General features: G+C 34.5%; 1 protein-coding gene across 4 annotated transcripts in view; it reads right to left on the bottom strand.

Annotated features, from left to right (window-relative positions):
- The window catches only part of TC2N (tandem C2 domains, nuclear), a 74,018-nt gene that overhangs the window by 42,328 nt on the left and 13,801 nt on the right, over positions 1 to 17,889 (bottom strand). For 3 of the 4 annotated variants that reach the window (XM_084791445.1, XM_084791442.1, XM_084791443.1), the window contains exons 4-9: positions 16,883 to 16,996; positions 14,544 to 14,774; positions 4,708 to 4,875; positions 3,654 to 3,745; positions 2,490 to 2,565; positions 1,735 to 1,835 (exon numbers count right to left, since the gene is read on the bottom strand). In XM_084791445.1, coding sequence (XP_084647571.1) covers positions 1,735 to 1,835; positions 2,490 to 2,565; positions 3,654 to 3,745; positions 4,708 to 4,875; positions 14,544 to 14,774; positions 16,883 to 16,949 — 735 coding nt within the window. In that variant the 5' untranslated portion in view covers positions 16,950 to 16,996. Of the gene's footprint in view, positions 1 to 1,734; positions 1,836 to 2,489; positions 2,566 to 3,653; positions 3,746 to 4,707; positions 4,876 to 14,543; positions 14,775 to 16,882; positions 16,997 to 17,603; positions 17,702 to 17,889 lie in introns of all 4 variants that reach the window. The other variant, XM_084791444.1, reaches the window with a different exon arrangement.

Raw genomic sequence — 17,889 nt, 5'->3', positions numbered from 1 at the left:
CTTGGATTCTGTTGCCCCCCCCCTTTGGATCCTGTTTCTCTAGCAGGGCTGCCTTATCTCGCCTCTGTGAAAGAGGAGGCACTTAGTCCTGATGCGACTAGGTCTGCCAAGGTGAGTTGGTACTCATGGGGGAAGGGAAGTAGGCGGGAAGGTGGGACTGGGAGGAGAGGAGGAAGAGTGGTTGCAACTGGGATAGAAAATGAACAAATAAATTAATGAAGAAAATAGCACATTGTGCTCAAATGGGAGAATGGGGAAATAGAAGGATCCAGAGGGTCCTAGAAACCTACAAGAAGAACGCTATGACGGGAGGATCTGGGCCCAGGGTTTCTAGGGCCCTCTGGATCCTTCTATTTTGCCATTCTCCCATGCTTCTCTCACCTAGAGTCCCAAAAGTATGATCTCCCCTCTGTCTCACTTTCCTGGTAAGTGAATACTTTCGTGGGACATGTCCCTTGGGCTAGTGTGCAGATATAAGTGAGTATATACCATTTGAGTCTTTCTGCTTCTGGGTTAACTCACTCATTATGATCATTTCTAGCTCAATCCATTTGTCCACAAATTTCAGGAATTCCTTGTTTTTAATAGCTGAGTAGTATTCCATAGTGTATATGTACCACAGTTTCTTTATCCATTCTTCTACCGAGGGACACTTAGGCTGTTTCCATGTTCTGGCTATTATGAATAAGGCTGCTATGAACATGGTTGAGCAAATGTTCTTGTTGTGTGGTGGAGCATCTTCTGGGTATATTCCAAGGAGTGGAATAGCTGGGTCCTGAGGAAGCCTTATTCCCAGTTTTCTGAGATAGCGCCCGATAGATTTCCAAAGTGGTTGTACCAGTTTGCATTCCCACCAGCAATGAAGGAGTGTTCCTCCTTCTCCACATCCTCACCACTGTGTGGTGTCACTTCAATTTTTTATCTTAACCTTTTTTTTAAAGACATTTCCACAATGATTTCCATAGTGGTTATAGCACTTTACACTCCCCACAAAGAGTTCCTTTTACCCAGCATACTCACCAGTATTTGTTTTGTTTGTTTATTTGTTTTTGTTTTTGTTTTGATGTTAGCTATTCTGACTCAAATGAGACAGGATCTCAAAGAAGTTTCCATTTGCATTTACCTGATTGGTGAGGATACTTAACGTTCTTTATGAATTTATTACCCTTTTGTATTTCTTCTCTCAAGGGGCATCTGTTCAGTTCTTAGCTAATTTACTATTCGGCACTTGTGGGATTTTGGTGCTTAATATTTTCAGTTCTTTATATATTCTGGATATTAACTCCTTGTCTAAAGTAGAGCTGGCAATGACTCCCTCATCTGTATGTAGGCTGTCCATTCACTCTGCTGACAGTTTCCTTTGCTGTTCAGAAACTTAAATTTCATGAAATTCCACTTGTCGATCTCTGGAGTTATTTCCTAACATAAAAGTTTATGCCTATTCCTATATCTTGAGGTGCTTTTCCTGTTTTCTTTCAGCAGTTTTGTGTTAAATGTTTTATAAAGCACGCTTTGCTACAAAATACAATAGAAATCTAAATTCTGAAGATAGTTGCTGACTCTTTTTTCAGGAGGAAGCAACACTAGATATCTGTAGGTTATAAAATATAACCTAATTGAGTGAATATAAATAAATTAACATAAACTAATTGAATGAATTTTAATTCTATTGTTTAAAATTAAATATAATTATTCAATTTATAGTAAAAATCAGTATTAACTACACTAATTTACCTGCAAAACTGTGATCCAGATCTGCTCTGCTGAAGAATTATAACACAATTTCACATTCAATCTCCCCAAGTCTCTTTCATCTCCTGATAGGGTAATTGTATCTGAATAATAAAGGACAAAGAATAAAAACTCCATGTAATCTTTTTAATCTGATTAAGCTTTGAAATAAACCTATTTTAAAAGCACAAATAAAATAAATATGTTTTAGATTTTTGAGACAAGATCTTAGCCCTGGCTGTCCTGGAACTCACTATGTAAACTCACAGAGATCCACCTACCTCTGCCTCCCAAGTGCTGGATTAAAGACATGTGCCACCATGCCCAGCAAAAACTGATATACTTATTTGTTTTTAAGTTTCAAAAGTAGTAAGATAAAATCATACTTCTGTGATTTTTTGTTAAAGTCTTAGACATAAAATACACTAAAATGCATATAGTTTAGAATGTGAGAAATTAAGCTAAAACTCTTTAAACAGTCTATATATTCAAACATATAAGGTCTATGTTCTTATGAAAGTTCCTTAATCTACATACTTTAAACCACAAATAAAAGATATATAGCAGCTTACTTTTAAAAATTCATTCCTGCTTGAATAATGAGTCATGGGCTATCTGATCTGAGCTGGTTATAATAGGTTCAAAACCAGCATATAAAATGCAAAAACACTTTTCTTTATCCAATTATAACCCTGTCGAGCTATTACTAGGTAGAAACAAACTGCTAAACAGTATAAATAGGATGCTGTATTCCTTACCCAGGCTTCTGTTACTACCCTGAGAGTTCTTTCTTGAAGAAGAACTACTAGGCACACTGGACAATGAGTCATGTCTCTGCAACAACAACAACAACAAAAATGCTGCAGTCAGAAGCTATATATTAAACTTTAAAAACTTTCAGACTTATGTCCCAATAAGCACCATGATATCAAACTCCGTATTAATCACTTTATCAGTGTTACTGGTCAGAATTTCCTACCACTGTAGAAGAAGAAAGAAACTCTCTAACATATATTGAGAAATACCTTAGTAGGTAACATTGGAAAGCCTTTTGTATTTTTATTTGTCTTTATTTTCATATTACATATATTACTGGAAGTGTTCAGTAACCTATAAAAGTGTAAAGTAGTATTATCAAAGCATAGTCCCTCTAGATCAGAAGCATCTGCATCATGCAAACTTCATACAAATAAAACTTCAAAGCCTATCACAGTACTACTGAGTCAAAAATTCCAGGGGTGAATGAAGTCTTGACTGTTTGTATTTAACAAAATCATCAAACAACTCATATTTGTGTTAAGTGACTTCTATTCTAAAACATTAAGTATTTTAAAATTAATAGTAGACCTATTAATACTAAGAATGCATACATATTTTTTAGAACATGGCTTCCACACTGACAAAGAAGAAGTCCACGAATATATACAAAAAGATGCTCAGGGTGCTTTTACTTTACTCACAGACAGACAGATGACTAGTCTTTAAACTCTTCTCATCTCTACCACTATTTCCCTTTCTTATTTTTGGTATCTTTAAACTTTCAAAGGATTTTATATTAGTATTATTGAAAAACTAAAGTCTTATACCACAATAGAAATACTAACTCTTAGTAACTGCCTAGTTATGTTTAATAAGCAAAGTTACATAAGTACTTTTAACTATATGATTATAAATCCCAAGTGACTCAAGATCCTTCAGTGCATACAAATTAAGGGATATAAAATTATTCAAAATGAAAGAATATAATGACTGTTATTAATCACTGAAAATTTCCTAAAATAATATAGGAAATGTCACATATTTATTATTCAGATATTATAATGTACATAACCACAAAAAATATGTGTGAATCCTAATGCAATTCACATAGTTCTAATTTTTTTATTTTAAAAAGTTCACATATAGTGAAATTATTATTATACCTGGATGAATCGCTGAGGTGAAGTTGTAAGATCAAGCATAGATTTGCTTAGCCCAGGCGAACCAGGAAGTTTACTGGTCCTTAAATCACAAACTACAAAAGGATGAAAGAAAAGGTTTGCTTGTTTGTTTTTTAGTAATAAAAATGAAAGAATAACATTCCACCTAATTTCCATAAAACAAAGTTCTACAGAAATATATTATATATATCATGTATACTCAAATTTACATAAAAAGAAACTCTAATAAAATCTTTAAAAGTTCAATTATTTTACTCTTTAAGACACAAGTAGTCTAGGCACTCAAATAACATATTTTCATATTCATATCAAATATTAAGCATGTTTTTGCTTATATTCCCCAATCTTTCATGCAGAAAAGATTAATTTAATAAGATGGGACTGCTCTTTAATGAGCACAGATAACATTGTAACATTTCAATCCTGAATCCCATGTGCTATTATATTTCTAGTTCTTCTCCCAAACTGTAAGATCTTCTTTAAAAGGAACTCTGAACACTGTACTCTAGCACAGTGCTAGAGTAGGCCCTTACAAAAACATTTTTTTTTATTTTCAGTGATGCTGATACATGCATACATGTAGGCCTATAAAACCTGAAAAGCTGAGATTTTGTGAATCTGAGATGCACATGGTAGTTCATATAATTGATATAGTCTCAAATATCAAACTAAAAAATTCTAGTTATTTTCTATTTCTTTGTGTGAACCTCCAATCATGAGGTCTTAAATTCATTTAGCTGATTAGAACAAAAAGAGAAAATATTATAAATATCTGTTATAAAATTTATTACATACAAAAATGTATGTAAAATCATCTATAATAAAAACTTTTTAAAAGAAAATATTATCTATCAATTTTTATACTAATTATAACACCAAAAAGAAGATACAACACTTATCACACACTTGTGAAGTCTGTTTTGCTCTTATTTTTTAAGATTGCTCCTAATAATAACTATTTCTGTTACAGTCTTATATTTAATTTCTAAATTTGTTAAAGATTAGTCCAGAGAAAATGCACAAAATGTCTTCTTACCAGATCCATATAATTTTTTTGTTTCAAAATGAAGAGGAAAACGCCGACTTAAATCAGGTGAAAAGTTTTGATGCATATAGCATGGGTTATATACATCATAGCTGGGCCCAGGGTAGAGGGGACTGCACAGCTCTGCCTTTTGATCTCCAAAAGATGCTCTGGCAGATCCTGAAAGCAAGTGTTTCAATAAGCTAACAGCTGATACACTAAAGGAATATGTTAAAAAATAATTTGTTACAAATGATTCTTAAACATATACCTTAACCAGCACACATTTATAGAATTCTAATTGCATGGTGTATTTAAAGAATGAGCCAAGGATCCCCTCTTAAGACATCCTGGCAAATTTTTAGCATTTTTCTTTGCCTTATAGACAATTCTGTAATTCATGACCTGAATTTCCCCTTACCTATATAACATCTACTTATGTATATAATGTCTTTTAAATAAAATCATTTTAGATACATTTTTAAAGAAGATAACACTTAAAAATTTGACCACATGCAATAAGATACACTAGGCAGATCTTTTATTTGAAAGGACCCCAAATCAAACAAAGAATTTTTTAACAAATTAAAATTTAAAATTTTATAGAAATACTAAGAATCACCAGAGCAACTCCATCCAGGAATGCGGAGTCCCACAGGCAAACATTAGGTGGACTTCCAGGAGTCCATCAGAGAAGGGGGAGAAGCAATCAAGGGAACCAGAGGGATCAGTGATATCACGGGAACACAACTCACAGAATCAACTGACAATGAATCATGGGGACTCACAGAGATGAAGGCGCCTATGAAGGTCTGACCTAGGTCCTCTGCATATATATTATGGCTGAGTAGCTTGGTGTTCTATTAAGATTCTTAACAGTGGAAGCTGGGGCCAGCTCTGACTCTTTTGCCTGTTTGTGGGACCCTCTTCCTCCTACTGGTTTGCCTTGACCATCCCTGATGTAATTGTATATACCTGGTCTTATTGTAACTTCTTGTGCTGTGTTTGGTTGAGGTCCCTGGGAGGCTGTTCTTTTATGAATGCAGATTTGGTGTGGATCTGGCTAGAAGGGAGATCGGGGGAGGGGACTAAAGGTGGGGATCTGTAGTCAGGATGTAATATATGAGAGAATAAAATTTGAAATTAAAATAAAAAATACTAAGAACCAAGATTTTTTTTAATGTAACCATTAAGAAAATCAAGGGACTTGAGAGATGGCTCAGCTGTTAAAAGCACTTGCTGCTCTTCCAGAAGACTGGAGTTTAGAACCTAGCATCCATGTCAGGTACATCACAGCTATCTGCAACTTCAGCTCCAGGGCATCTGGCTTCCTCAGGCACCCACACCCCCATGGCAAACACAGAGACACATACACACATACACATAAATAAAAATAAATCTTCAGAAAACAATAAAGAAGAAAAACAAAAATGATAAATTATTTTTGTGCTGGGTATAAAGAATTGACTTCTGGTATAATGACAGAAAAAGAAAGTAATGGAATAGAATATAAAGTCATAAAAAAGTTACTACTTTATGGACATTTGATATATAACTAATGTAACCCTATCTAGCAGTAGGAAAAGGATGGTCTTTTCACTACAATGTTAATTGAATACTAATATGGGGAAAAGATTTAATTTAATCATATTTACTTTTACATTATATGTAGGTCATAGCTCTAAATTAAGCCTCAAAGACAAACCTTCTATAGTTATTTGTAAGAAAGGTTTTTAACACAGAACATTAATCATAAAAGTGTTTTGACTATATTAAAATTTAAAATACTTTGATCAAAAAGCTACTTAAGAAAGTGCACAGATAACCCAGAGTGGGAAAAGACACATGCAACAAAATATAACTGGCCCATTATGGGAAAAACCTCTAAAAGTCAAGAAGAGGACAGATAAGCCTCTACACAAATTGATTTACAACTTAAATAGACACAAGAAAGGCTATAAATCTCATTGGTCATAAAAGAACCATGATTTAAACCCTTGAGATATACACACATAGCCAAATGTTTAAAACTAAAAAGACTGACAATAACAGGTGTTGGCAAGAAAATAAAACAATATAAACTGTTGTATTCTGCTAGTGGGAACATAAATCTATACAATCATTATGAATGACTTTACAGTTTCTATTAAAGCTGAAGATACTTATACCCTATGACCTGACAATGTCCAAACATATATAGAGCTGAAATTGGTGTATTTGTGAAAGACACATATTCAAGAGGTTCACAATTATTGTTATCCTTGGGAGCCAAAAATTAGAAAAGAAAAAAAAACTTCAAAGTGCATCAGCAGTAAAAGAGAAAAAATAGCATATATTTTACAAAAAGATATAAAGAAAAGAATATGCTGGGCAGTGGTGGCACACAATCCCAGCACTTGGGAGGCAAAGGCAAGCTAATCTGTTTGAGTTCACGTCCAGCCTGGTCTACCAACCAAGCTCCAAGACACCTGGGGCTATTATAGAAAGAAACCCTTTCTAGAAAAAAAAGAAAAAACAAAACAAAAAAAGAATATATGCTGATTAGATCATTTCATTTAAATAAAGGCCAGAACAAGAAAAGACTTTCAGAACAGAAGATGAATATCACTGACCCTAAGAACAACAATTAAGAAATGGGATTTCAAGAAACTGACACGCTTCTGAACAGCAAGGAAAACCATTATTTGGACAAAGTAACAAGCTACAGCATGGGGAGCAAATACACAGAGACCCACAGCTAGATAATGTGTAGAGAGTGAGAGATTTTTGGAACACTCAGCTCTGAATGGGATGTCTCCATCAGTCCCTCCTCTCAGAGCTCAGGGAACTCTGCAGAGGAAGAGGCAGAAAGAGTGTAAAGAGCCAAAGGAGACAGAGGACACCAAGAAAACAAGGCCTTCTAAATAGAGCACGACCGATGCACATATGAACAGAGACTGTGGCAGCATGCACAAGGCCGCTACAGGTCTGTACAAGACAGAGTCCCCATCCCTAACCCAGAAGCTATCTCCAATTGATAACTACTTACAAATAAAAATTAGTTTCTCCAAGAAAGTATCACTGAGGTAAAAATTTTTAAATACTCCTAAGAGTAGGCCCCATGTCCAGCAGTACATGGTCAACACAAAATGAACACAATGGCACCTTTGGAGGTTCTTTGACTCATAATGTAGTGTCAGGGCATTTTTTAATTTTACCTTACAGGTCCTTTGAGTGCATATATTGGCTTCCAGTAGTGGAGGTAAAAATGTTTTTGTTTTTATCCCATGTGGGATGTGAAACTGCCTTGTGAGAGGACACATGATGTTTGTCCACTGGAAACAGACTCATGCCAGGGTATGGGTTTTGTCGGCTGAAAAACACCCTTTATGGACTCTGGGAGGGTATAAAATAGCCCCAAACAGACAGAGATCGCTGTGTATCACTCTGCATCTCATGGCTTCACTTTAGCTTTGCTTCAAGACGCTGCTAGGGAGAAAGGCTCCAGAGACACTTCGGGTTGCTGCTGCGGTTGCTGTGGTGTGCGCTGGACTACTGGAATCCAGATGACGAAGACTAGAACCACCCCAGGGAACTGAGTCTAAAAAGGTCCACGCCCCCTGTTCCTATTAACCTTCCTTCTCTCCTACCTAGGGTTAGTGGGCTGGGAGAGAGAGGGGGGCACTGAAGAACCCCAAATAAAGTAGGTTTAAAAATATCAAAGACTACAGATTCCAGTTTTATGTTTTTATGGATTTCCTGTGTGTGCAAACATGTGTGTCTCTGTGTCTATGTGTCTCTTGTGCTTTTCTTTTTCTCCTTTTCCTCTGTTTGGTTTTCTTTTTTCCTCTGTTTGTTTTATTTTACTCTGTTTGGTTTTAACTTATTTTACTTTATTTTTTAATTATCCCTTAGATGCCTGTTTATTTTCTAAGGAGAGACAAAAAGAATATAAAGACAAAAGCAGGGAGAAATCTGAATCAGAATATATTCTATGAAAAAATATTTTTTCAGTAAAAAAATGAAACAAATAACTAAAAGCCAGAAAATTGGGGAAACATAACATTTAAGAGCATGTATATATATAATAAGAAGAAAAACAAAAATTATGATAATAGCAATTGTGATACTGATTAATCTCAGTGAATAAGAGGTAGGCTTGCTGGTAATTCTCTATTTTCCGTACTTGGGTGGTAGCTGTATATGTGTTTTATTTTTTAACACATCACTGAGCTTTACATTTCTCTTTGTGTATTTTTCTCCATATGTAAGATATCTTACTATTTTAAAAGGATAAAGCAATTTCAAGTTTTCTTTCAAGTTTAATAATCATATAGCATAAGCTACGGTTTTCCAAAGGTTAAATTTATGATAGCAAAAATCCCTTACCTTACAAACATGAGGATCTGAGTTTATTTCCCAGAACTCATAAAAAATGCTGGGCACAGATTTGTGTGCTTATAAACCCAGTGCTGGGAGGATGGGATGGCCAGTACATCTAGCTTATTGGTGAGCTTTAGGAAGAGATTCTCTCTCCATGGAGGTAGACAATGCTACTGAAAATGTCACCACAGGTTATCTTCTGATCTCTGTATATGCATGCACCCATATACATGCACATTTACTTTTTAAAAGTTTAAGTTTAAGGGCTGGGGAGCTAGCTTAGTCAGTAAGTGCCTACCTTACATACAAAAGAGCCTAAGTCTAAGTCTCCACACTCACATAAATGCCAAGTATGTTGACACTTGTCTGTCTCCCTAGCTCTGAAAGGACAGAATCAGGAAGGTTCTCAGAGCCCATTGGTCAGCAGTGCAGCCAGGGGGTGTGCTCTAGGCTCAGGGAGAGATAAAGTCTCAAACACAGAATGGAATGCATTGTTCTTCTATAGACTGGAAGACAGCCACTGTCAACCTCTGAACTCCATAAACATGTGCACATGTACACACACACACAAATACACATTCACACATATATTATACACATAAACACACAAAAATGTCTAAAAATGTTTAAATTATTGTCACCTTTGATTCTCTGTCCTACCTTGTCCTACATAAAATTGAACCTACAGTATTAACTGTTATTTCCTGAAGTATGCTAAATGATGAATTAAATTATTTACACTGAGTTCAGAAAAGAAAAATAAGAGATATGAGATGAAATTTTATCTTCACTCTGGTTCAGTAAACACTGCATAATACAACTATAGTACAGAGAAGGGAAATTCTAAAGAGTTGTGATGTCTGAGAGCCATTATTTATATATTTTATAAACTCTTAAAAATACTTTTATTTTATTACACATGTATAAAACAAGCTACATACAGCAGGGAGAACCATGTGACAATTATGAGAATAATGAGTTCTATATATGTTACATTCATAGTGACTTGGCCATCTGCATTCGTCTTGTTTGAAGTAAGTGTTTTTCCTGTCTTGTTGGGTCTAAATTTCCGAATGAGATTCAATATCTATCCTATCTCAACTCTAATAGCTTAACTTCATCTTGATCTAAAACGATCTTATAACCACCTAAACTTGGTTATAAACTATACTATCTTGTCTTCAATGCCCCTCAGAGACTTAAGAAGGAATAAACTTAAATGCCTGAGTGAACCAGCAGTGTGGGTTAGCAGCTTCCAAAATGTACAAATTGACTTAAGGCAGTTTACTGCCTGACCAGTCACCCAATACACGTTATAACATTGGAGCTTCATCTTCCGCTTTCTGGCCTAATATTTCTGCCAGACTTGTTCGCAGGGCAGGAACTATTGAGGACTTGCTTACCCTGACTTGGCAAAGTGCGGCCATCAACTCTGCCTGCATCTAAGTTGTCCATTTTTAGGCAGATTCTGTTTGTGGCAGGAACATGGACATTCCCAGTGGTTATTTTGCCACCTTTGAAGCCATGCCCATAAGGAGACTCTTTGATGCTCATCATCTTCTTTGAGGTTGGCTGGGTCAGGAGTTAACTTGTCTTGTTGTCAAAGAAATTTAGGGTTGTAAGAACAACTTTAAATGCCATATTCTGTGTGTCGCTGAGGCTTTTGAAGACCTTATTCAACTATTTTACCTCATATATCGATAGAGTCATATCTATCTGTTAGACTTAGGATATATATTCTTGTGTTAAAATCTGCCAAGTATTTGACATGCCCATGTTTTTTATCAATATACTGAATTCCATAGCAATGACTTAGACATAACCTTCATTTTAAGTAACAATTAAGGCCTTGAGTTAAGGAGTAGGTTCAATAATCTAGCTTTTGTTCTATCCTCCATCTATGTTCCAAAATCTCCCTTTCTTTCTTTTCGGCTCCCATCTTCTTGCCTACGTACGCAAGATAAAGGCAAAGAGAGACGTATATTTTATAAACTAACACTTAAATCATTTAGCACATAAACAAAATGTTACTTGAAGTCTTAGTTTATGACAACAAAAATAGCAATGATTCTAAGAGCATTATTTATTCTTATTTTTATTATATTACATATAAATTTAATGTTATATATTTATATATAACATAAATAAAACATATTTATGTTATAAATAAATAAATATAACATATTTATATGTTATAAATAAATTTGTTTATATATAACATGTGTTTTATATATAGTTATTGTTGATGCTGCTATTACTATATTACTAAAGCTCCTCAGTACCACTGAAGATGGCTCATTACGTTTATAAGCTATCCCTAAAAATATGAGTATCTTCATTTCATTTTTCTTTCATACAAGTAAAACACTACAGAATTCAAATTTTTCCTTTGGACAGTACACAATGATATCTAAGGGTCAACTTGAATTTCTCTCAGTTTAGTAAACTGTGCTATAAAACTAAATGTAACACTACATGATAGTTTACCCCTTAAAAACCACAATTAAACATTTTTAAGCCAAAATATCTATCATCATTAATGGATAGGTATGTAAGCATTGACTTTAAAAATTAGTGATAAAATCTGTTGTCAGTGCAGTAAAGGACTAGTAAGGGACAGTTGTAGACAGACCTACTAGCTAGTAAACAAATTTCTAATTCTTAAATAGTTTTAGTTATTATTGATAGTAATCTATTTTCTCAGAATTGCCTCCTCTGTCTCACTCCATCACACATACATACACACAAATATTCAGAAATTTGACTTCTACAATGGAGTCCCAAGAGGAATTCCTTGAATATATACATTAGATGGTAAATATATCCAACATTCTCAATGAGACTATAATTTAACCCGCTCAAACTAAGGCACCAGCCAAGGACAATACAGGCGGTAAATCTTAAACCCCTACCCAGATCTAGACAATGGACAGAACACTCTCCACAGTAGAATGGAGAGTGGGATATTACTTTCTCACATACTCTGGTGCCTCACCTTTGACCATGTCCCCTGAAGAGGGAGACCTGGTGGTACTCAGAGGAAGGACAGCAGGTTACCAAGAAGAGACTTGATACCCTATGAACATATACAGGGGGAGGTAATCCCCCTCAGGAACAGTCATAGGGGAGGGGAATAAGGGGAAAATGGGAGGGAGGGAAGAATGGGAGGATACAAGGGATGGGATAACCATTGAGATGTAACAAGAATAAATTAATAAAGGAGAAACAAAAATTAAAAAAATTATAACATTATTTTACAATAAAACCTTATATAGTAAAAAAAAAGAGTTAAGCAATTTTTTACCTATGTAATACAAAATTCAATTTGTTTTCTAGTCAAGTACATGAGAAGAACAAAGAAAACCTATCATATACTGCTATGCATTTCTTACTTTCTTCAGGTGACTGTTAGCTTCAGTGTAAGCAAAAGCCAACACTATGCAGAGTATACAAAACTCAAATAGCAAACTGAAAGATAGACTAGAGAGCAGTGTTCCAGGCAACCAGAGATGTTGAAAAGAAAGGCTGGGATCCCGGAAAGGAGAAATTCCCAAATTTAATCAAGTTTGATCAAATATCTGACTAATCCCTGAACCAAAAATCAAGAGCTGCCACCCAAGGCAGCATTTATAGTCTAAGTTCAATCAAGTTATAAGTGTGGAAGGAGACAGGAAGGGATAGAAAATGGTAAGACTTGTCAAATATAACCAAATCCAGAGTCTCTACAATATCATTTATCCAGAATATAATCCAAAATTAGTCCACATATAAAGTCACTGAAACATGTGACCCATTTTCAAGGGAAAAGGGTAACTGTCAGAACCTAAATCTAGTATATTACCTAGATACTGAAATGAATACAAATATACCACCATAACTATCTAAAAGACATTAAAACACTTTTATAATAATATGATAAATTACAAGTGAGAAATTAAATATACAAAAAAGAACCAAATACAAATTCCAATATGCAATGTCTAGAATAAAATATTCAGAAAATAGACTTAAGAGCAGAATGACAATGACAAATGAGACCATGAACTTGAAAATAGGCCAATTATTCTCAAACTAAAGGAAAACTATTGAGGAAAAAATAACAGTTCTGGAGATCCATATAACAATATCAAAAGGTCAAAATGTATATAATCAGAATTCCAAAAGAGAAAGAAGGAGAAGGCAAAACACACACATAAAAAAAATGTGGACAAGTAATATATATCTTGGCAGGGGTTTGAACTATACTATTATATGTATTTGTCAATATCCAACAAATAACATTTAAAACTCAGAAAATACACACAAAACTCAAAAGTAGTTTTAGAAATAGGACATTGTACAAAAGATTTGTGTTAGAATAAAATTGTAAATAGATTAGTAAACTTCAATAAATGATATGTATAAGTATTTAGGAGTATATTGATGACTTCAATTTATTCTTAAATGTTTCACCCATTCCAAAACAGAGGTTAATGTTGGATAGAAGAATGGAGTTATATAGATAATGATAAAAAATATAGTACAAATATTGATAGGATAATTTAAGTGTTAGACATAAAAGTATTGCTGTTAAGTTCTTTAAACTTTTTTATATGCCTGAAATTTTTCTAACAAAATTTGAGGGGAAAAGGCCATTGTGACTGAAGTATTTCAATGAACTAACACAATTTTTTTAAAACTAAGAGCATTGTGTTCTTTTATTTTATCTTTACTAATTAACCTCTACAACATGAGCCAAATTTCAGGCAATGAATCTATCTTATTCATGTGCCTATTCAGTCTGAAAAGTTTAGTTTGAGGAGGGCGGGGGAGGGAGGAAAAGATGGAGTGAAGGCGGGAGGGAGAAGAAGAGCAGAGTGGAGAACAAGGAAGAAAGACAAGCCGGAAGCAGGAAAGCAGGTGGACTGCTTGACTGTCTCCTAAGTCTCATTGTACCAAATGTTATGTAATAGTAGGTAAACTATTTCTGCCTCATTGTTTACTTATTAAATTCTTTTTTCTTTCTAGGTGAATAAAAGATAATGTGACTTTTTAAAGGTCAGACAGGAGGAGCTGGGGATATGGCTCCATAGGTAAAAACACGTGTTGCTCTTCCAGAAGACACAGACTCAAGCTCCGAGCACCCACACTGAGTAGCTCACAGCCACTCCTAACTGGCTCCAGGAGATCTAGCACCCTCTTATGGCCCCAACAGACATCCAAAAACAGGTGATACACACAGACATAAACATTTACACATATAAATAAAATATATCATTAAACAAACTACATATAAATGTGTCATGCTATATTGTGATCAGTCTCTACAATGGGGCATTTCAAAAATACTATTCATTAAGCTATTCTATAGAAAAGAACTTATAAAACTCAAAATATAATTATTTGCACAAATTTTGTGTGAGAGAGATTTAAAAAAGCAAATGACATTACTAATAGCATTTAAATAGTTCCTGTTGACTCTTAAATCTTGATGTTTTACTGTTTACCTTCCAGTTCATCCAGATGTGAAGGAGTTCCTTGTGTCCTGGGCTGAATGTAAGATAACTTAAACCTGGGCACCACAAATGGGATTTCTTTACCATCACATGGTAACTTGGAAAGCAAATAATCCTCACTGCAGCCAACTTGGGGCCTAACTGAAACAGAAGTCAATGGAGGTATGCAGATGGTATTTTGGCTATTTGAGACTGGTGTGTTAAAGTCTCTTTCCACAGAAACTGTGTTCAAAAGAAGAAAAAAATCAGAAAGAAGTCACAATAATGTATATAGATTATATGTAAAATCTAAAAATCTAAACCCAAAATAGTTGGTACTTTTAAAACCACTATTTTATTTTTTACTTTCATTATATTTTATTGTTTTATTTTGAGACAGAGTCTTACTATATCGTTGGCTGATTTGGAACTTGCTTTGTACACCACACTTGGCTAGAATTCATAGAGATCTGCTGGTTTCTGCTGCTTGCTTCTGCTTCTTGAATGCTAGGGCTAACAGTTTGTGCCACTATGCCTGGCCTTTTAAGAATAATTTTAGAAAACATTCTAATACAAGCTACTCTTGAGTTCTAACAAGCACTCTGGAATCTACATTAATCTTGGCCAATCAAGATTTGATGAATTAATATGTCATTGCCAAGGTACATTATCTTAGTAGAATGAGAAAAGCAGTTCTTAAGGGTCAATTTTATAAGAGCTCATTGATGGGAAGCAAGTTTATTTCACAGTTAAATTAATAATGTCTTCAAGTAAAAGTCTAGTCATTTAAAAATGTTATAAACAAAGCAACTTTTGTTGTCACTGCTTTAGGTAAAACCTGAGTCTCAAATACATAAGTAAATTTTAAAAAGAAAGATAAAAGTCTTCAAGTCTACAAAACTCTCCACCAAATCACTAAATAAAATGCATACTGACTAATATTTATCATATTAGCAACTCTCCCTAAGTTGCTATTTTCTAAAATAGTATGTACATAGGTGCATAACCTAAGAAAGGGTAGAAAAGGATAGTAATTTTTGTTTCTGGTTAGTATTATCTGCAGAATGAATAAAAGTACCACTACTATAGTACAGGAATTTAAGGAATGTTTTAATGTAAAAAAGAAACTGTTACAGGCTGGATAATGGCTTAAGGGTATCCCTATGTGCTGACATTTAATCCCTACCGCAATGATTAACCCACAATCTGCACTGTAAGGGAAGTAAAACACTTTATGGAAACCTAAAGCAAATCATGTACTTAGATATGGGGTCTCTAGGATCAGTTTCCTTTGAATGGGCAGAATGGTTGAATGCTGGTGGCTTTGTAGGAGACAAGTTATATGAGTTCATTCCATTTTCTATCAAGTGATATTCTGCACTGCCTCAGCATACTGCCAGGAAAGAAAAAACATCACCTTTGACCTTCAGAAATGTGAGTAAAACTAAGCCCCTACTCCAGAGTCTGTAATAAGCAGAGGTACTGTGCCATTGGCATCACAGAATAGAGTAACAAAGCTTCAATCCAAGCGTGAAGAGGTAAGTAACTATACAATATAAAAAGGAAATAACTACTCTAGGAGTCCTTCATACATGCAGATCTTGATAAGGCTTTGTTTCTTCTACAGTGATTGTTTTAGGGTTTCTACTGCGGTGAGAAAACACCACAGCCAAATCAACTTAGGGAGCAAAGGGTTTATCTTAGTTGACAGTTTGAAGTCCACCATCCAGGGATCTCAGGGCAGAACTTGATGGGACTAAAGCAGAAACCATGGAGAAGCGCTGCTTACTGACTTGCTGCGCTTGATTTCTTACAGCTCCCAGGACCACCCACAGTGAGCTGTCCTCCCCCTAATGGCGGCAATTCTCAATTGAGTTTCCCTCTTTCTAAATGAATCTAGCTTGTGTTAACATAAAATTATGCAGCACAGTGATCATTTATTCACAAGATATTTTTAATACTGTACATAAAGTGGACGTTGTCTTTATTTGCATCAAAACATTTATCGGAGTTTACTGTTCCCCAAGCACACCTCTCTCCTTGCCTTGACTATATTACCTCATTCATCTGCCTATGTCCAGCGCTTAGATTTTCATACTTGCCACTGGCTTGCTTAATCCCGTTCAGGTTCCCATGGCAAATGCTACCTTCTTTACTGTGATGTCCAGGGTGTCTCGCGGGCCGATCTAACCAATCTCCCCACTATACTTCAAGGTCCCTGGGCGTTCTGAAATAACACCTAGTATGCCTTCCCATCAAAGTCAGAAAACAATCTTAACTTATTAATGTATTATAAAATGCCACAAAGGCAGTGCTAAGTAAGTGTCTACCAAAATCAAAATAATACTCACACTTGTGGTTTTCTGTTTCACCACGGAAACATCCTCTACAACAACTCTTTATAAATTCTGCAGCCATTACATTCAGTTTCTAATAACTAGAAAACTTCCAATTTTATTATCAATCTGTTGTTGAAAGAGAAAGCATAATCATGGTCAATGCTACTGGCAATCACTAAACAAATCATACTGTATCTTTCTTATGCATAATGAGGGTTCTAAAGAAAAATATTTAAGAGATACATGTTTATTCTTTTATATGATTTTATACAACATGGGATCTTCATGGTTTATCAGAAAAACATACTTCAAATTATAAAATGAACACTTTCAATGGTTACAATTTGAAAAACTCCCTCTTCAATATTCTCTTATATCTGAAACATCTAGGTTTATGTCTAAGCAAAACTTGAAAGTAAATATGGCTGTCATAAAAATTAAGACAGGAATTTTACACTTCCTCTACATCAATTATTTTGATATCCAAAATCCTTTATAATTGGGGCTTGATAAGCGAATCACTATAAATTTTACAAGTTCACTTTTATAAATTATCTCATCTTTAGATTTAAACTAACAGGAAAAATATACAATACAGTCTTAAATATTGTATTATTCACACACAGAGAGGTAGAAAGGAAAGCAAGCACACAAATAAGATATATTGCAAATGGATTATATATTATATTTATCAGGAACATAGTACATGGGAATTTTTTGTCCAGTTTTCTACCTTGATATCAATGTGTTTGCTCCAAAGGGACTTTCTTCATTTACACCTACTTAAATTCTGCCCATTTTTATAGAAAATTTAAACACACACAAGAGAACCTACAATAACAAAATCACCCAAATTAAACAATTTTCAACTTACGGTGAATATTATTTCTTCTCTACTTCTCACTTGTCCTATATTTTTTACTTACTTTGAAACAAAATTCAATCATATAATTTAAACTAAATACTTAAATAAAAATCACTAAATGATATGACAGAAGGCCTCAGTAGTTAACTTTTGA

The sequence above is a fragment of the Acomys minous genome, assembly GCF_964271855.1.
Source record: "Acomys minous genome assembly, chromosome: 8".
Lineage (NCBI taxonomy): Eukaryota > Metazoa > Chordata > Mammalia > Rodentia > Muridae > Acomys > Acomys minous.
Note: the sequence above shows the minus strand (reverse complement) of the source record. Positions and strands in the feature narration are given on the sequence as shown.